Source organism: Calypte anna, chromosome 10 (assembly GCF_003957555.1).
Source record: "Calypte anna isolate BGI_N300 chromosome 10, bCalAnn1_v1.p, whole genome shotgun sequence".
Classification (NCBI taxonomy): domain Eukaryota; kingdom Metazoa; phylum Chordata; class Aves; order Apodiformes; family Trochilidae; genus Calypte; species Calypte anna.
In genome coordinates this window covers 5,046,089-5,069,057 of record NC_044256.1, presented here as the reverse complement: position 1 = coordinate 5,069,057, position 22,969 = coordinate 5,046,089, and the positions used below count along the sequence as shown (strand labels likewise).

Sequence of the window (22,969 nt, the reverse complement as noted above, 5' to 3'; positions counted from 1 at the left end):
GACATTTTCAAAGATAGGCATCAGGAGTATCTTGAGTACCAAGTGATGCATTGTTTCAGCTGTTAGAATCATGTTTTGCCCACCAACACTGTTGATTGAATGTTTTGTTCAGCTTCATTCTACAGCAGTGAATTTTCCAAATGAGCAATTGATGGTAGTGATTATAGTACTTGCATGTGCATAATGAATGAGCCCCTTCACTCAACCACTTGGTGTCCTACAATTAACTACAGATAATTGGTCTCTTTATAGTGCAGAAATGCAGCAGGGCCTGATCCAAGCCCACTGAACTGAAGGGAAGTCTTTCTACTGACCATAATGTGCCTTGAATAAGGCAGCAAGTGTTAAAAAGCAAGCATCTTTTTTGGAGACCAGTTGTAAAATATGTTTAGACTACACATTTGCAGACTTCAGAAATCAAGATTTTAGGAACCTCTTTCCTCTGATTTCACCCTCACACTCAAGCTCACCTGATACATTCCTTGTCACTTTGTATTTTTATGTAACAGTTTAATTATATTACACAACTAGAGATAACTGTGCCTTCTACTTACTGATAAATTTTTCATGAAGTGCATATTATGTCAAGACCCTTTGCTCATTCCAGACAAAGATCAAAGTCAACTGGATCCAGTCAACTGAATCATCGTCAAACGGTAGATAAGTTTTTGAATTCTCTCACAGGATGTTCAGCTCAGATCCTCTGTTTTGTTCCCCTCAATTTTCCAGAAACAAGCTAATGACCTTGTTGGCACCCTGATGAAGTGTACACCCCATTACATCCGCTGCATCAAACCCAATGAAACAAAGAAGTCACGAGACTGGGAGGAGAGCAGGTATGTGCAATCAGTGTGGGATGAGCAACAGTGCTAATAGTAAAGAAATCATCAAAAATTTGTACTTTGTAATCATACAGCCTACAAACAGAACTAGATAGTCTACAGCCTTCAGAAATTAAACCTGGTGTGAGTTCTCCTAAGCCTTGAAGATAAACTGTGGTCACTGAGTGTGAATCAGCAGTTGGTATATGCAGTTCTTAGCTTTATTCAGAACAGTTTGGAATAATCAACATTTGTGTAACAGTAACTCAGTCAGGCTGTTAAAGACTCAGTCTTCCATGGAGGATTTGCATATCAAATACATTAAGTCTAAATTTTCCTTTATGCTTTTAAAAAAGCTTCTATTAGGTAGCTAAAAAGCCAGCAGCATGTCTGTATCTGTTTTTATGTTTCAAATTTACCAAAAAGCCTCTGTAGCCAAGAGTGCAGAAGGTTCCTTTTTACTTATGATTTAAAATCATAAGTTTCACTAGCCAGCTCCTCAAAGAGAAGTCACTAGAATATCATATTGGGTGGTTATGTGGACATTAAATAGATGTCTAAATGGTAAGCTGGGTTTCTTACATCTCTTTAAAGGCATCTTTATCTATATGATGGTTTATAGCATCACCCTATTCTTTGAAAAAAGATACTCTTCTTGCTTGCACTCAGGTGGGTGATCAGTACATGTATACAATGTGAGGTCCATATATAGATGTTTATTACCATATACTGATTACTTTTTGTATTGGTAGAAGTGCTGATAAAGCAAGTGGTTATTTTTATCACAGTGAAACAACTGATAAAAAGATTGATAAAAAGCATTCTTGACCATATCAACAACGTGCCAGAACTCACTTCCTGCCATTTGGCATGCAGACCAGCACAATCACAAGCAGATGTAGAGCAGTTACAGAAGCCACAATTGGGACTGCACATGAAAGTGTCATTTAGGTCTTGAAAGTAAATATAGATCCTCTTTCTTTAGCTTTTCCACCCCTGAAAATCCTATTATGTAGCACATAACTTTGCTAGGACATTAGGGACCAAAGGAGGAAAGTAAGTGATCCTGGGAAAAGTATGTCTAAAACTTTTTACTCTAAGTTGAGGGGCTTTTAAAATCAATCATTTACATATTGGAAAACAGGCCTGTTATTGTGGAAGGTGTTGCTAGGAAACCAGTGAAATAGCCAAACAAAAACCTAGTCCTGAGAAAAGGCCAGCTTTCAGGAAGCTGTTTTTTGAGAAAAAATGGGCAAGATTTCTTCTTGTTTTCCCATAATGGGGATGATATTTGGCAAATCCAGCAGCTACTGACAACAAATGAAGTACAAATGATCATATACTATCAAAATCAGACACAAATCAAAGTAGATTTTATAATGGTAATCTTTCATCCCTCTTCAAAAATCCTAACATTCTCTCCCATTTCAAACTCTGATTTCCCATCTGTTGTACTAGTAACTCAAAGAGGATACATATGCTGTGGGATATGTGGCAGAAGACAAATTTTTATGCATATGACAACTCAAACTTAGGTTCAGTTTTGTTATTTCATGATTCTACTGTGAGAATGTTCTGTGATGAAGGAAATAGAAAATATAACTGAGTTTATGAGATATTGTGCTAAATGTTGGTTTAGGGTTTTGTTCTTCTGCAATCCCATAATGCTGTATCATACATATACTGCCATAGACAGTGTGATGGCAATAATATGTTTAATCTGCTTATTAGCAGTATGTTACTGATGTCACTTGGAAAGGGAAAAACCCTTCACAAAACCTGTCTGTCTGTCTTCACACTTGCAGAAGCCATGTCACTCCAGCTTTGTAGTGCTGTTGAATAATTCCACAGAATCACAGAATCCTAGGGGTTGGAAGGGACCTCGAAAGATCATCTAGTCCAACCCCCCCTGCCAGAGCAGGGCCACCTAGAGTACATCACATAGGAACGTGTCCAGGCGGGTTTTGAATGTCTCCAGTGAAGGAGACTCCACGACCCCCCTGGGCAGCCTGTTCCAGGGCTCTGTCACCCTTACAGGAAAAAAATTTTTTCGAATATTCAACTTGAACCTCCTGTGCTCCAATTTACACCCATTACCCCTTGTCCTATCACTGGTCACCACTGAGAAGAGCCTAACTCCATCTCCCTGACACTCACCCCTTACATATTTGAAAACATTGATGAGGTCACCCCTCAGTCTCCTTTTCTCCAAACTAAAGAGACCCAGCTCCCTCAGCCTTTCCTCATAAGGGAGATGTTCCACTCCCTTAATCATCTTAGTAGCTCTGCGCTGGACTCTTTCAAGCACTTCCCTGTCCTTCTTGAACTGAGGGGCCCAGAACTGGACACAATACTCCAGGTGTGGCCTCACCAATGCAGAACAGAGGGGGAGGAGAACCTCTCTTGACCTACTAACCACACCCTTTCTAATGCACCCCAGGATGCCATTGGCCTTCTTGGCCACAAGGGCACATTGCTGGCTCATGGTCATCTTCTTGTCAACCAGGACCCCCAGGTCTCTTTCACCTACACTGCTCCCCAGCAGGTCAGCCCCCAACGTATACTGGGACATCTTGTTGTTCTTCCCCAAATGCAAAACTCTACACTTCCCCTTGTTGAATTTCATCATGTTTCTCCCTGCCCAACTCTCCAACCTGTCCAAGTCTCTCTGAATGGCAGCACAGCCTTCTGGTGTGTCAGCCACTCCTCCCAGCTTAGTGTCATCAGCAAACTTGCTGAGGGTACATTCTATACCCTCATCCAAGTCGTTGATGAAGATCTTGAACAACACCGGTCCCAGTACCGACCCCTGAGGGACTCCACTGGTCACACACCTCCAACCAGATTCTGCCCCATTGACTACAACTCTCTGACTCCTTCCTTTCAACCAGTTCCTGATCCACCTCACTACCTGATCACCAAACCCATATTTGATCAACTTATCTACAAGGATGCTGTGAGAGACGGTGTCAAATGCTTTACTGAAATCAAGATAAACCACATCTACTGCTATTTTCCACAATACTGCTATATTCCACAATATTTAGCACTGAAACAGAGACCTTGTGTAATATTTAAACCTAGGATAATGCCTTAGTTATTCCAAAAATTGGGGTGTTCTTGAAATGTGTTTTTATTCAAGTCCTGGCACAGCCACTTGGAATTGTATTCAAAATTGCTGCATTAGCTGAATTCCTAGACCCTGACCTGCTTGAGGTTGATGCCTGGAGGGAGATTTTCAGTATGCCTTTTCTCAGAAAGAAAAGGAAAAACAGAAAAATGTCTCAAATTCTCTGTTGCTGGACACTAATACTGGCAGGACAGTAAGAAATTGGGAGTAATACTGTTGCTCCAGTGCATTATTCCAGATGTGAACAGGAGGGAAAGCTATAAACAGGAAAATGTACTTTTGTCCACCAGCTTTCTACTGTACCAGAATTCTTGGAGTGGGTACAAAATATGCCTTATTCCTTGAACACAGCAAGATTAAAATTTTAGTGCAGTATTCTTTAATACAAGCTATAAGAGCAGTATCACTCATCATTCAGTAAAACACCTCTCACAAGTGTTCTTTAAAAAGAAGAAACAACTAAAGGCCTTTAGTCATTCGTAGCATGGGATTTCAAAAGTTTTTTCCCTTTATACTGTGAGTCATGTGAAAAGAATGTCTCAACCAAAAAAAGGAAAAAAAAAAGTATCAGTGGGCAATGCACTGTATCCTGAAATGTAACGTTTCAAAATAACCAGAGAAAAAACACTGAAATAACCAGGACTTTTTGTGGATTTAAAAAATACTTTGTAGAATCAAACAAATAACAAGCAAAACAAAATTAAATGGCTCCTTACATGCTAACTGATGAAATGCTATCTTATGTACTGTCTGTTAGACTTGGAGGATTAAAATCTCAACAGCTCTTACATTTCTGACTGAAAGCTAAAGCTGCTATAATTTGCCTTATAAAACAACAGCAACAGAAGCCCATGAACACCACATTTCAGAGTTAAAATCTGACATTGCTTCTTCCAGCCATGTCTCCAATGAGGAATTAAAGGGAATGCAAAGGAAAACTGCAGGAGTCATACATTGTTAAGGAAGCTAAGTGAAATTCTTCAAATAAATCTCCAAGTATCAAACAGCAGACTAGCAGGATATATAAGAAGGAACATAAAATAATATACTAGAGCTCCAGTAAGAGTAAAGATGGCAAAAGGAAGCTTTTTTTTTCCTTTTGCTGTTTTTCTGTGTTGAGATTCATGTGGTCATATTTGCTCCCTGTTTAGAACTGAAATGAATGTATTTTGCATGAGGGAGCTATAATGGTCGTGAGTGGGTTAATGATGTTCCAGTTCACTTCTGCAGCAGAGTCCCTCCACAGCCATTAACACTTCATATGAGACTGGTACAGGCTCAGTTTTTGTTTGTAATTAAAGTATGCCAAGAACAAGCTTATGAGTCATGCTTCAGCCAGTCATGTGCCTACACTCAAATTCTTCTTTTACAACATGGTAAAATTAGGAGGAATGCTGGCTTTTCATGAATATACTGACCTGGCTTTCCTCTTTGTGATTACATGTCTAATTGTCAGTGTGGCAGCTGGGGCTTTCTCCAGACTTAGTTCTTTCTCCAGAACAACCAAAAAAGAGCTTTGTGCTACTGTTGATGTTTCAGCTGTGCAAAATACAGGTGAAACCTAGAATAAAAGAACACAAAACAGCTTCTCAATCCTTTGGACACCAGCTATGTAGTTGTATATGTAATAGTTGCTTGGTCTTTTATGGGTAATAATACTACTTAAGAAATTCGTGTGTCAATTAGGTAGGAGATGAGAAGTCAAACTAAAAAATAAAAAAAAAAATTAAAAGCAATGGTAAACTTGCTACATACATTTCAGTAATGCAGTCTACCTGCCCTGATTATTTTTCCTGCCATGCAGTGCCCATGGCTTAATGTGCAAGAATAGGTTCATGTACCTGGGCTTTAATTTTAGAAGTCAGGATCTTTAAATATGATAGAGATTATATTAAAATGCCTCAGTCCACAAATATACTGAAATGGATTGTACATCTTGTATTGTTTTTGTCCACAGGGTAAAGCATCAAGTGGAATACTTAGGTCTGAAAGAAAATATTCGAGTAAGAAGAGCTGGCTATGCCTACAGGCGGATTTTCAAGAAGTTTTTGCAGAGGTAGGGAAATATTCATCTTGAAGTATTACATCACAGTTGTTTTCATGAGGAGGAGGAAAAGAAGTTGCAAGATTTGAAAGCTGCTCATTTCTTAGAACCTTTTCTTCTTCCCCATTCACTTTGCTTAGATCCAGATTGCACAGAAATTTGAAGGAGTCTTACGGCTTTGTGGTTTTGACAGTCTTTTAGTTTTTCTGCAAACTTGCCTAAAGCTTCAGGTTTTTTTAAAGCTTCAGTTCTTTTTGTAGTGCTAGGAGAGGGTTCCTCAAAGTTAAAAAGAGTTAGGGGAGCTTTGAGCTGAGAGCCTGTAATCTGAGTGTCTTCACTGCTAGCTTTACTTAAAATGTTGCTTCTCTAGCTCTCTGAGCTCTTCTTCCCCAATGATGGAAGAGAGGACGTGCCTGCCATACAAGTGTTGAGTGTTTTTAACTTAAATTGCTCATTATATCCTTCTACTGGCGTGCAAACAGCTGCCAGTGGCTACATCTCAAAGCACTGCAGCTGTTAACTGAATGAAAGCAAGTCAGACCAATCCTTTTTTCAGAGTTGTAGGACCAGCTGTTAAAATGATTAACTACCTCCACCGGCTAGTGAAATCTTATTAAATCATGTCAGTTTCAAAATCTATACAACATTCAACTTCCTTTTTTTATAAATTTGAGACATGCCACCATTAAATCCCCAAACTGGGGCATTACACAACAAGTATGCTTTTCTTGGAAGTTTCTTTATGTTGCCTTTGAGAATACAAAACAAAAATCCAAATCACTTGTTGCAAGAAATGGGACTATAATTGTCAGACAGCATAGGACAAAGCCACTGGCATCACTTCATGGTAATACAGAGAACGTTCTAATCATCTAGTAATAGGCAGGCCTAAAATACCTTGAAGTCTGGACTCAGTTTCCATTATGGAGCCACATATTAAATCTCTTTTCTTCATGATCTTCAAGCTCAGATGTATAAACATGAATATGCTTCAGGATGCATTACTTAACACAGACTGTGGCCAGGACAGAATAAAAGATCAATAATGTGTATTAAATCAGTCTCCAAAGTTGTTGAACACTGATTGTGATGGCCATGCAGGCCTAGAAATCCTGAGAGCTATGAACAAAGGCAAGCTGCATGGTACTTCTGGATGGTGAATAGATGTCTACATTTCACTTTATATGTAGAGCTCCACAGCCAACTGAAACCATTCCTTATGGAATTCATCCATTTGTTTCAAAGTAGTCTTGTTAAATTTAAAGTTTTGTTATGAGTAAAACTCTTCCTGCAACCTTTCCATTCACAGTTCCATAACATCCAGAACAAGCTCTGTTCTGACACCCTGAGTCAGTGTGAGTAAAAGTGGGCTGAGGCATGGGATGGAAAGGAAATGCATGCTTGTACACTTGTTTTCATTGGGAGTTCCTTGGCAGCTCCGTATAAGTGGAGATTTCTGGGCTGAATAGACTTTTATGTGCAAAATTTACATTTGCATGCAAAAAGCCACAGGCACTGAAAAGGCTTATGTGTTTCAAAGCATAACCAGTCTGAATGCTGAACTCCATGCTCCATATTTAGACATAGGACCTAACTGCTTACTGTGCATTTGTAGTAGGTATCTGGGGGGAGTAGTTGTGATTTGAAATTATTTCAGAAGCATTTTAAGAACACACTCGGTACTTGTGCCAAAATCCTCTGCAAGAGCAAATTACACAAGCTTGAAAAACCCAGTTTCGTGGTTATTGACATGACTGGTTTGATGGGAAGCGTCCACAAGTGTGCTGGAGGAAAGTGCTATTTCTAAACAGCAGTGAGCAGTGACAGAATTGTCACATTACAAAACTCCAGAATGCTTAATTTGTTCATGTTACAGATTAATCTGTTTCGTCTGCCCTGTGGACATGTCACACCAGTATGAATTTTATGAAAAAGGAGAATTTTCAAATACATTCTTATTTTGTACCTAACAGCTTTACATAAGAACTTTTAGCATAAGTAATTTTTTCCCCTGTGCCCTCAATTACAGTTCTGAAGATGTAGGACAGAATTTGTAATTTGCTGAAATGTTGTGTCAAATTCTTTTGTGTGGAAGTTAGTGGTTTCAAATACCTTTATTAACTTCACCTCCATTAAATTCAGACTTGCTTAGACCCACCTATACAACTGCACTGTTGGTGGAACATAATGACCCAGCAAAAAAGGCTGTTCATTAAATATTCTAGGAGTTACTTTAACTTACAACTCCTTACTAGGTTGCATCTATTTATCCCACAATACTGATAAATTACACCAGTATGTAAGTGTACACATTGTCTGTAAACAACAATTATACTTCTATATTTAAGAGTGTATAAGAGCTACTTTCATACACCATCATGCATAGTACCTGAGCATTTAACTAATAATGGATCTGAACAGAACATTAACAGACCCTTTGGAGTCATATTGAATTCTTCATAAATTACCTTTCTCTTTTCATATATTTGCTATTCAGAGGTGTTTGGGTTTTGTGGTATGTTCCTTCTTAATTGTTTGGGTTTTTTCTCCATGTGGTACTGTTATTTCAGTTGCATGACACTGGTTCCTTGCTGAATGACATTTTAGATATGACAGGAATGAGTAATGAACATTCCCTTAATGAATTTTCTAACAGTTCCTGGTGTGATTTTAATAGGAGATGCCTAGGTGTGATTTTGATAGATGTTTCTTCTTAAGAAACAAGAACTTGGGAATGACAACAAACGGAACTCCATACTTACCTCTGTTTTATTAGTTGAATAATTAATTGAATTTTACTAATGAGCATGATTTAGTTTATATAACTTGAGTACATTTAAGGCATTAAAAAATTTTCAAGAGTAAAGAACATAAAAGATTTGAGGGGGAAATGAGTTCTCCAACCTCATTGTCAAAGCAGTCTAAATAGTGGCTGCTAGAGAAGTTTCTTACCCATAGACACACTGAGGCAGCTAAAGCCTGTAAGTGCTCCCCTTGTAATCAATGGAACAAAGAAGCTTTGTAATTCCATCCTGGCAGTTCCATAAGCCCAAGTTAAGCCTGAAAAAATGGACAGGAGCTGCAACACTGCATCCACCTCCTTTTCAAGGCTTAAAAGAATACCATGGGACAGACCACTACTCAACTCACTTGTCAAAGACATGGTATTACTGCACTTACAGCCTCCTTCCCTAGTCCTTTCTGTGGTCAGTTCCCAGTACAGCTCCAGGTAGCACCAACACCACTGTATCTTCCCTCTCGTAGCAGAGGCCAAGCCAAAGGTTTTCAGGGATAAAGCCAAGAATGGCTCCTTGCTAAATGCAGACCAGCTGTTGAACAGGTGGGTTAGAAGCATGAGCTGGCCACTTGCTTAGAAACACAAAAGGCCTTTTGTAAGAATAAAACTGACAGGGAAGGCTTGAGTGGGAGATTGGCCACGTGCTTGGGAATGACTCCAGAATCTCAAGGTTGTAGGTACTTAAATCTGGATCACAAGTCATTGCTAGTAACTAACCTTGCCCTGGACTTACTGAGATTGCAGAACTTCCTTTAATTAGCTACTGCTAGTAACTCAGCATCTGGAAATGGGAGAGTGCAGTCGTTTGGTCTTGCTGAACAAGTAACTTTCTAATACTGTGCATCTTCCCACAATCCAAGTTTCTGTTAAGTCCTGCTGAAATTGTCAACCCTTCCCCCAGGGTAATACTGACTAAGAGTCAGTGGTATGCAACTGCTGCTGTTTCATGTCAGGTTTTAACCTCTTTTCCTTGGTGGTTAAGGTATGCTATCCTAACCAAACAAACCTGGCCTTCATGGAGGGGAGAAGAGAAACAAGGAGTTCTCCACTTGCTTCAGTCAGTCAACATGGATCCAGACCAATACCAGCTTGGGAAATCCAAAGTCTTCATCAAAGCTCCAGAGTCTGTAAGTGTGGCAGAACATGAGTCTTTAAATATGAAACTATTTTGCTGAAGTAAAAGGCCTGGCCACTCAGAAGCTGAGCTTGATAACTGCTCAGGTGGGAGAAGTGTAAGAATATAAATGAAGCTGTGTAGGTCACAGCTGCCTCAAGGCTGTGCAGGGATATACATAGGAGCATTTCATGCACCAAGAGGAGGAGATGGGATATGAAGATGCTTTGGTGTCAGGTTGTACATGGTGACATTCCTTCAGAGAATCTGTCATATGAAGGAATATCATGGCATGACAACATCTCTATGACTGTTAGCCCAAGAAAATAGGTCCTCCTCTTAGTGTAAGAACTACTGATGAAAGTGGAACAGCCCCCAAGTAAAGAATATGTTACACATCAATGAGTATATCAGTGCAATGACTGCAACTTGAAATCCCATTGAAAGAAAACATTGTAGGGGGCATCATAAAGCTGTTTTATTCCTGCAGCTGCTTAACTGCACAAAACCTGTTGGAAAAAAGGTATTTTACATCACTGTCCAGTGATATGAAAGTTGTGAAGGAAAAAATTGTGCTGTAGTTAGCTATTATATTTTCCTTATTTATCAGAATCAACTGGGCTTAGTTTGTATAGCATATCTGGCAGCTGAGGATTAGGTTGCATTTTTGCTGCATTTACCTGAAGTTACACGTCCAAATAAAAGCAGAATTCTTCTATTGTTATAATTTTGCTTTCCTGAAACATACTTCTTGCTCCATAGAGCAGCAGTAATTCAAGCTTTGATGCTGCTGTGTCCAGTCACATGGGAAGATCTGTTAAGGGGAAAAAGATAACACTTTTCAAGTTCAAGAAATGGGGTAGAATAGTATCATCTCTATTCAGGACTTCACATTCCTGCCATCTGAGAGGCATACCATAAAGCATATAGCATTCAAGTTGTACATTACTAGAATACTTGAGTATGTTGGCAGACCAGGAGATTCTAGTATAGGATTAATCCTACTTGATCATTGCAAGCAACACCTTAGCTAGCAAGTTACAAGGAACTGAAAGCTTGTCTGTCTTCCTCTGTAGCACAGGCCATGATCCTAAAATTCCTGTGGAGTTCTGTCTCACGAAGTTATTGCGATAGCCTTGGACATCACTGGATGTTTTGGTTATCTCATGACATTACAGTTGTGACTTTTAATCCTTTCCTGTTGACCTTGTTGAATTTATTATAGGGTGGTTGCAAGTACACATTCTGGTCAAGTATATATTTAAATTAATACAGACAATTCAGTTCTTTGTAATTAAAGGAATTAGTAATTTAAGGAACATCTTCCAGCCTGCATTAATTATCTTTCACTGGAGCAAACCTTGTCTTGTTTTCACCCTGAAATTATTTTGCACCTGTGTCGTTCATTGCAGTTTGTTACAAGCCAAATACGTTCTCAGTATGGGAGATAAACAATCAAGGGAAGAAACCCAGAGAATTTTTGTGTGGTGGCTGTCTTCTCAAATTATGCTACTTTATGGATAAATCAGTCAAAAATGTCAAGGTTCTTTTGTTTTCAGTTTTCTGTAATAAATTATATAAGGAACTGTCTTTCTATCCTGGCTGCTGAAATACCTTGAGCTTGGTATGTTTGCCCCATAAAAGAGCACAGTTTTTCAGCAGCAATACTTTCATAAATGGGGTGAGTCTCTTACTCCTGGTTTGCTGGGTTTTTTTCAAATACTTGTTGGTGTCTGTCTTCTGTTTAATAGCCATGTGGGCAAGTGCTCACATAAGTACTGATGGATCCAGTTCCTCTTCACTCTGAAGTGGCCAAAACATTAATATTCTGTACAGCAACATGATACGCTACCAGGTTGTTTCCAAGAGGAAGAAACTGTTTTCCAGTGGATGGATCTTTCCATTCTAGTGCATTTTTTTAGTACGAAGTCCTGATTGCATGTATATGCCATTTATTGGCATTTCTGTGAGTTTTACTGAAGGTTCTGCAGGTTAAGTCAACATGAAGATAACTGGAAAAGGTAGTAAGACTTTTTTTGATTGCATTGTCTTTTAATTTAAATTAATGATTTCAGTTACTGTATACATATTCTTTATTGTCGGGCAAAGCCATGAAAGCCACTTTTAAGCAAGCACCAGAAATAGTCTGTGACTTTTCAAGTTGAAAAATTTCTATGAGCAAAATAATCAGGAGCTTGATTTGTATCTTCTAAGTAGCAAAGACAGTGATTTCTCATCTTAGTTAAGTATTGGCTAAAGTTAAATTACTTTTGAGAAAAATAATCTTTTAGATAACAAGTGACAATTTTCTACCTCCAAAGATAGCATCTTCTGTGGTGAATCCCATGGAAAATACTTCATTTGCTGAAAAGTGTGAGGGGAGGCTTTATAATACATATTTTAGCAAAAAAATCATACAGTATTTTTATTTTATAACTTATGAACCATATTTTAACAGGATGTTTTCATTGAACATCCCTAATTGTCACCCTTGGCTGCAGATGACAGACTGTTTTGCATTGAGACCTTGCAATTAGCATTATTATTAGAGAAATAAATGGTGAGTGTTCACAGGAGACAACATCAATATTGTTATAGTAACGTGAATTGCACAAGGGCTTCATCCTGCCCCTGCTGAAGCTGAAGGAGTTTTTGCCTGAGTGCTGAAACCTTATCTAGTGCTTGTGTGTTTGTGAAGATATTTTCTTTTAGTAAGTTTGCTGTAGATGGGGAGTTGCCAGCTGTAAAATAAGGGTTGTATGGGTGGCAGAAAGGAGGCTTCGTTATTTACATTTCCATCAAACACCTGAATAAATAACTATACAAGAGCAAGTGAGGTGCTGTGGAAATGATTTTCACTAGATCAGGTTTCCTTTTTAAGATCAGTATGAACAACATTATTTTTCTAGATTTGCACAGTTTAGAGCATCAAATTTAAAAATCAATTCCTAAAGCCCAGGTCTGCCTCTTGATAAAGCAGATTTACTAATTTTGTCTCTTTTGGAAGAAGAAAAGTCCTTATGAATATGTAACACACAGCAGAGGTAAATAATAAGCCACAGTCATGTCAGTGGACTGATTTAGTGCTGTAACTGTTAGCCAAATGGTTGCTCTTCTGATGAGACAAGAAAAAATTTAACTGCATTTAAAGTATGCAGAAGTTTATATTGCAATATGCTGTATCCTACAATAATTATGAAGTTTTTATAGTGCATTTAATATACTTATATTTTAGTGGGACCTGGGAAATTCTCAAAAAAGATGTTGCACCTGCTATTTCTGTTTTGATAAATCATGTTTTCCACTTGAATTCTGATAACATTTACTATTTCATACTTAAGTAAAAGATCATACTTGTACGAGCAGCTGACAAACTGGGAAAGAATGGAGCCAGTGGGAATGAGTATGAAATTAAGATAGAGAAGAAAGTTGCATGTGAACAGAGTGTTATGTTACACATTGCAGACATGCCCATGGTAACATTCTGACAACAGAAATGTGAATTTTTGCAAATGTGAAGATGGAGTCTGGATGGATGCACAGTGGAAAAAGTTGCATTGCACCAGTAGAATATTTCAGGGAAAATCTGTATCCCTCTTCCTTCATCATTAGCTATCAGGATTAATGGATAGACTGTTAAGAGCCAGAACCACTCAAGCATCAGTGATTTCTTCCAGGACAGCTTACCTTGCCATTCTGATCTCAGAACCCATAGTTCTGGTAGAGGCACCAGCTTGGATCTAAAATGAAATGCACAGGAAAGTTGTTGAAAGTAAAATATGGCTTTTTCTTGAACTTTTCATGCAAACTATTTGACCCACCCTACTATCTCTTTGCACAGCTGTTTTTGTTAGAAGAGATGAGAGAGAGGAAGTATGATGGGTATGCCAGGGCCATCCAGAAGGCATGGAGGAAGTATGTGGCCAGGAAAAAATATGTACAGATGAGAGAAGAAGGTAAGTTGTAACTTTTGCTGACAGGTATTTCACACATGGTTCCAGGAGCAGAAAAAGTGCCACAAGAGATGAAGGAAATATTTCCCTCTCTGTAGAGCAAACATTGAATTGCTGATGACTGTCTAGGAGTGAATGCAAACTGTTGGACCCTTAAGGTACCACTGATGAGGTTGGCTGCTCTGCATGCGTGGATTTCTTGGACTAACCCAGTGTTTTGCTCTCCAAATAAAGCCAGACTGAGTAGGACAGAGATCAGGAATGTTCCAGGGGAAGGGAAAAAGGAAAAGCTGTGTGACCTGGGTTTATGTGAATAAACAGCATTTTCAGTTTGAAAGTTTTATCTTTAATTTCCAGCAATGAGTGAGAAATTCCTTAGTTACAGAAGTGCTCCAAGTTCATCAGAACTGCTGAGCTTTCTATCAATGTATTTCCTTAGGAATGGATTTAATACTCACCTGGATCCTTATATGAAGCATTAGTGTCAGTGCTCTGCTATTTTTTCCATATTAAACCAATATGGTTATCACTTCTCCAAAAGTCTGCTTGAAGCAGTTAGTTCTTACAGTAATGAGTTTTTAAAATTTAGTAAATACTAATCAATCTCTGGTTTTGGTATTTAAGCATCAGATCTATTGCTGAACAAGAAAGAGAGGAGACGGAACAGCATTAACAGGAATTTTGTGGGAGATTACATAGGCATGGAGGACCATCCAGAGCTACGCCAGTTTGTGGGCAAGCGAGAGAAGATTGATTTTGCAGACACTGTGACTAAATATGATCGACGGTTTAAGGTAGGTTTAGGAGGAACAGCCACTAATGATTACCTCTGCAAGGCACTTAAAGATGTCTTCACCATCCTTCAACAGAAATTCCACCATGTTAGTGTCATCCCATCTAAGATAGCAGCTGGAAAAATATATCTTCAACCTAGAAGACAGGGAAGCAGTTACACTCTTGTGATCAGCACATTCCTATTGTCCAAGCTCAGGATGAAGGCTTTAGGGGGCTTGCTGAGCAGAAAGCTGCATGAGTTGGGATATGGGGAACAAAGCTCCTTTCCTGTGCTGTGCAGAATGACTCCGAGGTTGTGGTTTTTTCACTTGAACCAAAGACTGAAAGTATTGCCCCAAATCATAGTACACTATATACCTTTTTTTTTATATATAATCACAACATTAATGCATTGATCTCCATGTAGCTGTGTATTTTCAAGCAATTTTGTGTTTCAGACTGTCAAGAGGGATCTTGTCCTCACCCCAAAGTGCATATATCTGATTGGGCGTGAGAAGATAAAGCAGGGGCCAGAGAAAGGCCAAGTGAAGGAAGTCCTAAAGCGGAGGATGGAAGTGGAGAGAATTCTGTCTGTTTCCCTAAGGTCAGTACCTTGCAAAAAACTTTCCACTGACACAGAAATCTGTGTAGGACAGGGAGGAAATAAGTTGATTGATGAATGGTGAATTTCTTAAGCTGTGTTCGTTTCCTCATGTAAAGAAGCCTTATTTTCACTCTCAGCCCTAGTTACTGTGTTACAGCAATAGATGTTTGTTTATAGCCAACACCAGCTGGCTGATTAGTTGTTCCAGTGTTTCACTTGCACTGGGTGTTACCTACCTGGTGTGTGTTTCCCAAATGTATTCTGAGGTGTATATTTTCACCATGCACAAGCAGGTTCTAGTTAGTTTTTGCTCAAGCTTGTATTCTAGAAATGTTTAATCTTCAAGGTCTTTCCCAACCAGAACAGTTCTATGATTCTGTGAATTCTAGTTGGAGTTAATATCACTTCCATTGCCTGACTGTCATGTTCCAGGAAATACCCACAGAGAGCTGAGAAACCCGGTCAGGTGAGCAAAACCAGAAAGAATCTGCCCATGAGACCAGTGGATTCTTGCCTAAATAATTTCATCCTGTTGAATTGAGTGAACTAAGTCTCTGGGTACCTCTGCATTTGTTATTGCAGTTTATCAGAGCTGGTAGCTGAATGCAGTTTAATACCACAGAATATTGATCCAGGGCAACAAGTGTACTTTAAATATTGAATCTGTCTTAATAGATTACAAGTCTTGAGTCCTGTGTATTGATAGCTGCTACAAAGATGTTTTATACATGCCTATAGAATGTTACCATTAGCCTAGCCAGAAATCCTCTCACAGACTTAATCCAGTACTTAAAACCAGCAGACTTCACATTTTTACAGAATTCTTCAAAGCCATTTCAAGATGAGGGAAATGTCTGTAAGATCTGTCTGCTCACAGTACCATTTTCAAAACCTGTGGTTTATTTATCATACATCTTGGTAGCAAAAGCTGCAACAAAACTGTAGTAGATCTAGATTAAAAATAAGAGTGGAACCTGTCTTTAGTGCCTCAGACCAGGACTGTGTGCTGTGCAAACCTTGAACAGATTGCAGCCAGGCACTTGAATGGGGCCTGTGGTGTTCCAGAGGCACAGTCACACTGAGTCAGCTCAGAGGGTGGCTGCCTGCTGAGTCAGTGAAAGCTGTTACACTCCTCTTACATGTAAATAACAGTTCCACAGAACCCTCTGAAACAAAACCAAATGTGCTTAATTGAGGGGAAATATGTGTGTTAGATTCTGCTTAATAATGTTTTGGGTGTAGCTAATTGATTTTATTTTGGGGTAAAAAAACATCGGGTTTTGTATATGCTAAAAGCAGATTCAGAATTGCAAGCTATCAAATTGCCAGGTATTCCTCCAAGCCCTGGGAAAGCTACAGGGGCAAGAGGGCTTTTCCCTCTTGCCATGTTAGTATGACCTGAGTTAAAAATGGGTCTTAATCCTAACTATGTATTGATGCAGCTTAGTAGCAATACAATGCTCTGGCTGCAGAAGCTGTAATGTTACTGCTTCTCTTAAATCTGAGGTAATGTTGTCTTGTAATATTTAACAGGTTTCAATTAGTAAAATTAGAGTGAAACCTTTATTTGGTACATGTATGACTTTCTGTGTATTATGGGGGTTGGGAAAAAACAAACAAAAAACCCCAACCACACACAACAGCAAACCCCAAATATAACATTCTTCATGGGCTTATCCAGGATGGATTTAGTTCTGTGCTGTATTGCAGCCTGAAAATTTTGTAAGTTTCAATTCTTATTTGTTCTATTTTTCATACAGTATTAAATTTTAACTAATTCAATACAAAATAAGATGTATGTATGTTGAAGAGAGGGAGAGTAACCGGATTCTTGCAAAAAAAATAAGAAAAGCTGTGGCTTCAAACTTCTTGGAGTGGACAGAACAGGCATGAAAAGGAGCCACACATCTGCCAGGAATATGTAACAATATCCAACTGATGCTCCTTTATTTATTGGTTGTATTCTGTGAAATACCATGCTGGTGATGTGGTGATTGTTTTGTGACAGGCATAAGCAATTTTCAGCTCTGCACAGCTATCAAAGGTCCTGTGCTGCCTTTTCTCCTAGCCACACATTTCCCTACATTAGCTAGCACTCAGGTGGCTCCACAGGAATAGGGATGAGACATTGAAAAGCAAGGGAAGCAGAAAATTAATCTACCAGAATGAGGGAAGGAACAGAAATACACATGAATAAAAAGGGTGGGCAGCAGAGGGAAGGCTGCCCCTTCTGACAGCTCAACAATGTTAACTCACACTGCTTATGAAATCACAGTAGTCCCCTCCCTCTGTCACTGTGCTCCCACTGTTCTCTTGTGCCTGTTCTAGCACAGTGCTCCCATGCAGTGACCTGTTTTTATAAGCACACCCAGTGGGATGCTAACCAGCTTCAAAATACAGCTTACTGTTGGAACAGCAATTTGAACCACAGTTGCTTCTATGCTAATTCTAGTCAGGATGTAAGGTGAGACCCACAGCCTCCATTTTCTGGTCTTGCAGTTTTACTTGGAAAGTTTTGCTTATGACTGTTGAGAGGACATGGAAGCAGACAGGCACCAGTGTAGGTGTAGCTGGGAGGTACCTCAACATGCTGTTAAAAGGAAGAACCATATACACATAAACAAATTACAAGCATGCTGGAACACTAAGAATCCTGGGCAGGACACGACAGAACTGTTTTACTGTGGGGGAGTCTGGAAGGGCAGAAACCAGCTTTGCAAATTGCTGTTTTGAGTATCATTTTCTGTAGTTTGCAGCACCTCCTGGAGGTGTAAATAGGAGCTGACCAGAAGGTGCCAATGGGGCCAGGTGTGTTTTTCATACTGTGCTAAGACAGCCCAAGCTAAAGCCCATGGCAAGTTGAAAGCTTTCTTTCCAAAGCTGCTTTGGGTTTCAGTAGTAACCAGTTCACCTCTAATCATGAGTTTTGCCATTATTGAAGAGCTGGATTTTAACTGTAACTTTAATAACACATATTCTTTTCATAACAGTAGTTACTGTAAAATGACCAAGTAGTATTCCTGTCTCTCAAAAAAGTTTGTTTCAGATTCTCTATTTTTTTCAAGTCTTGAAAAAAAACAAACCACCAAACCTGTTCTCAGAAAGTAAGATTCCTTAATTAATGCTGCATGGACTTTCTTCAGTTTTGAAAAATGAACCACGAGTGCTCTGCAAATGTCATTATAGTGCTGTCTGTATTTGCTGATGAAGTTCTAATCTGAATGGTATGTTTTTTGTTTTGTTTTTTTTCAGCACAATGCAGGATGACATTTTCATTCTACACGAACAGGAATATGATAGTTTGCTTGAATCAGTCTTCAAAACTGAGTTTTTAAGCCTCTTATCAAAACGATATGAAGAGAAAACACAAAGAAAGCTACCTCTGAAATTTAGCAATACGTGAGTTATGGTTTTTTTCAATGGGCTTTTAAGAATATTTAATCTCTGTCCATGTTGCCAAGGAAAATGAGGGGAAGTTGTTGAGCTCCTGACACTAGTGCTTTATTTTAAAATCTTAAGAGGCAGCACAATGCAAAAATCTATACATGCAAGGAGATCAGGCTTTCTGATTAGCTCAGAGTTATAGTTTAGGATTTACCTGTGCCACTTTCCACTGTCAGAGTTGCCTTCATTGTACTGAACAAGGGTCAGTTCTGTGCCAGCAAAGCAGTGGCCCCACAGCCAGGGTCAGGACAGTCACTGCACAGTTAATGTGCAGCCACAGTGTAAGCTTTCCACCTTCATGCTGGCTGCTGTTTCCTCTCATGAGAAGGGAGCATCCTCCTCCAACTCCTTAACATTGCCCTGTGAGCGGAAACATCATGATGAAGAGTTTGAAAGAAAATTCTAGAGACATCCTGTAACACACTGAAATTCTGAAGTTTGTTGTGGGGACAGAGGAACACAGAGTGAGAGGATAATTCCAAGAGGACCCTCACTAAGGAAATTATATTTGGAATGTTTTTTGAGAAATAAGCATGAAAAGCTACAGCATGTTTGATGTGCATTTTAGCTGTAAATGCAAGCTATCCCAATAAATGGATGCTTTTGTTAATACAACCCATTAAGGAAATCAGCAACAGCAGGCCTTAGAATTATGTATTTCTATCCTTCAAAAAGGTGGAATAACCACTAAAGGAAATATGAGATTATTGTTTTAGTTTGGATAGGGTGTAGGAGGACATTTGAAGTGTGGAACATTCCTGTACTGTATACTCCTGTACACTGGGAATTCAAAGCCAACACCAGGAGTAAATTTTTTGTTCATGCAAGAAGTACTGTGTTGTACTTCTGGGGTCTTGCCTAAAACCAAACTATAACTTGCTCAGCTCATAACTGATTACAGTTCAGAGCAGATGGGTAGGGCAGAAATGCTGGGAAAGAACAAATGTGTGTGTGAGAGTGGGAAAAAATTGAAATGGCGAGTACTGAAGTCTGTGTGCAGAAATACCCACTGCCAGAACTACACAAGGCCCCCTCCTATAGCAGCTGTTGGCAACTACATGCCCCTTTATACACATATATATGCATCTAACTTATATGTACAGCTAATGCTATATACATAATGTTTAAGGATGAAGCACTCTAGCTTGCTCCTCCAGAGTCAGCGATGATTGGTAGCAGAAATCTCTCTTACTCAGACTTTTGCACATTTTTTTCCTTAATGCTCAATCTACTCTTCATCATCTTCAGGGCATCCTAAACTTAACCTTTGAGTAGCTCTACTAAGAAGGTTAAAACATCAATTAAGAACACTTTAAATAGCATGAAAAAGATATTTAATGAGGTGCTTTATGTCAGTTAAGTCACTCAGGGAATATAGATTCTCAGTCTAAGCTTTTTGCTACTGTATTTCTAAGTTACCTGCTGCCAAGTGATAGTGTCCTGCTTTGACACAGAAATGCTTTCTGGTTTTTTATCCATGTGCTCATGTGCTTGTATTAGACTTGAAGTGAAGCTGAAGAAGGAGAGTTGGGGGCCCTGGAGCAGTAGTGGTTCTCGACAAGTGCAGTTTATGCAAGGCCAAGGAGATGTAGCCATTCTGAAGCCAAGCAATAAAGTGCTGCAGATCAGCATTGGACCAGGGCTACCAAAGAATTCCCGTAAGTATGAATTTCATTTAGAAATTAGTGAGTAGTTCAGAAATTTTAAAAATGGTTGGTGCTTTCTGTCCTTGCTTGCCTCCAGCCTCAGCATGTTCTTCATTATTTCTCTGCAACACTTCAAAGAATATCAAAGTTACAGATCCTAATGATACAGCAGAATTCCCTGCTGCTCTGCACTCATGCTGGAATTGTGTTACTTTCACTAAATACCCACTGTTTCCAAAATGTCTTGGAATTCTTTTCCCTGTGTGAAAATAAATGAAGGCATTTATTGTGTGACATAGTACAAATGGCACTATTAGCCAAGCATTCTGGGGAAGAGTCTTTCACTCTCTTCTGAGCTCCTGCAGTTTTGTTGATGAAGAAAGGACAGGACAGGTTGCCATGTGAGGAAAGGCTGAGCTGCAATACACCATCCTCACAGGTTTCATGTTCCACCCTTTTCTCCTACTAATTGCAGAACAGAAGCAATAAAGTCAAAAGTACTGCTGTGCCAGCTGTTCATGGATTTTAGACACATTTGTAAAGCTGATGGTCCTCTTTTATTGTAGTTGTGAGACAGCTTTACTTTATATCCTGTGGCTGAACTGCATCACAAATGGAAGAAGTCATCCTTGTTGCACCTAATGCTTTAGCACAACCTGGCCAGCACAGTAGGAGTCAGATTTGTTATTTGTAAAGATGAGCTCTTTTTCATCACAGGATGGGTGTCTGGCAGCCAGAAGGACTTCCTGTAATTAAAGTACTTGTGAAAAGGTAACAGAATGTTGCTGATTTCTTTTAGGTCCTACCAGACGGAACCTTACCCAGAGCAGAGGGCATTCCAGCAGGCCTCAGAGTCAGACTTACCCTATGAGAGCTGCACCACCCCCTCCTGGTAAGTCCTTTAACCTCAGGCAAAAACAGACTTCCAGATGAAGGCTTTCACTTTACACTTATCTGGTAATTTTTACCTATTAAAATGCATAGTAAAGGTTTAAAATCATCTTTCACTAACCCCAGAGCCTTCTCCACTTTCCTTCCTAAGCTTAAAGCTGTACACCAACCAACCCACAGGCACTGCTTTGCCATGAAACTGCTCAGTGCCAATAAACAATAGAATGCAATTTATGGCTCATTGTCCTGCCCTGTTCCTTAACAACTTTTGTGTTGTCTGAGATGTATGGGCTGTGCCAGTAAGCAGCATGGTTTTTTCTGTAGGGGATTGATGTCATTAGGGTGTTTCACTTCTGCCCTTGAGAGATACGATTAATTTAGCCTGTGAACTCAGAAAGGAGAACAATATTCCATTGATCAAACATTTCCCAAGTTTTACTTACACTCCCAGGGTATTTTTTTTTTAACAAAGGGTTCTCTTTCAGTCAGCTGCTGTGTATTGAGAAGTACAATGCTACTGGTGTGAGCTGGGTGTGCAGCCAGTGTGGGTCTCCAAATTAATTAGACAATTCCCAACCGTAGTAAAACCCCATAGCCATGTGTGTTAAACAAAGACTGCATGACCTGCAAGAAATGCTTGTAGTAAAGTGGGAAATTATTGTAGCTGAACCTGTCTGCAAGCAGACAGTAAATATTCATACAGGATGAGTTAAAGCAGAGAATGTCTGTTTTAATGTTTTCAGAAACTCTTTTAGCAGTTTTATAGCTACACAAAAAGAAATACCTTTGTTCAAGAAGCCTTGTCCTGCAAGCCAACTCAAACTTGTTTCATGTAGGTAAGGTAGTTTGGATGTAGACTGGCACTCAGGTCCAAGGCACCAGGAAGATGCCCATATCTGCAGTATGGTCTTCTGAAATCATATATCCCCCAGTGCCTGTGACAGCTCCTGAACAAATATGTCTAATCAGAGAGTCCAGATTAGAATAACTTGCTTCTGAGTGCAGCAAGATACTGGGCTAACTTTCTGCATGGGATTGATGTCATCAGGGTGTTCACCTCTGCCCTAGAGAGAAAAAGTTGAGGCTATGAACTCTGAGAACACTGTTATTGACACACCATTTCCCACATGGTCAGCTCTGGAGTTGAACCAGATGTTTATGGACCACTAAAACCACAGTGTAGCACCTAGGATAGGATAGGGAGGATAACTGTAACTACAGAATTAAATGCTGTGTTGCATTAAGGTATCATGTTTAAAAAAGTAAGGGAAGTTCTTCATATGGACCTCAAATAAGTCATTGCAACATGTTTTCATGGTTTGTTTGTGCTTGTTTTATTTTTTTAGTTCAAGCTCTTTTGTAAAGTAGCCAATTATAGCTGCAAAAAGTAAGATTGAAGACAGCTGTTACAAGAGTTCCAATTAGACTGTTCAGACCTGCAATGAGTCTGAGACAATTGCATGATTTGGGCACATTCCTCCTGGAAAGGCACAGTTGTCTCCATCCCACTCTGACAATATGGAGAGGAATCACTGTGGGCCTTGATAATTGAAATTTATTCAACTATTTCACACCTGTTTTGGAACTAATTGTCCAGTAGCTGAACAGACTGTTATGTAAATGTTCAAAGTAGGAACATGTTTTTTGTAGGGGTTTATTTTATTTTAATTTTTTTTTTTAATTAAAGCAAATGGGAAAAAACCCACATGCTTAAAAAAAATATCTATAGCAACTTCTTAAGAAAACATCAA

At 39.2% G+C, this 22,969-nt stretch overlaps 1 protein-coding gene across 2 annotated transcripts in view; it reads left to right on the top strand.

The window, feature by feature from the left end:
• MYO1E (myosin IE) overlaps positions 1-22,969 on the top strand; it is an 86,905-nt gene that overhangs the window by 55,939 nt on the left and 7,997 nt on the right. For both annotated transcript variants that reach the window (XM_030457281.1, XM_030457280.1), the window contains exons 17-25: positions 730-836; positions 5,909-6,007; positions 9,775-9,919; positions 13,748-13,862; positions 14,484-14,653; positions 15,092-15,237; positions 18,490-18,636; positions 20,182-20,339; positions 21,127-21,219. In XM_030457281.1, coding sequence (XP_030313141.1) covers positions 730-836; positions 5,909-6,007; positions 9,775-9,919; positions 13,748-13,862; positions 14,484-14,653; positions 15,092-15,237; positions 18,490-18,636; positions 20,182-20,339; positions 21,127-21,219 — 1,180 coding nt within the window. The remainder of the gene's footprint in view (positions 1-729; positions 837-5,908; positions 6,008-9,774; positions 9,920-13,747; positions 13,863-14,483; positions 14,654-15,091; positions 15,238-18,489; positions 18,637-20,181; positions 20,340-21,126; positions 21,220-22,969) is intronic.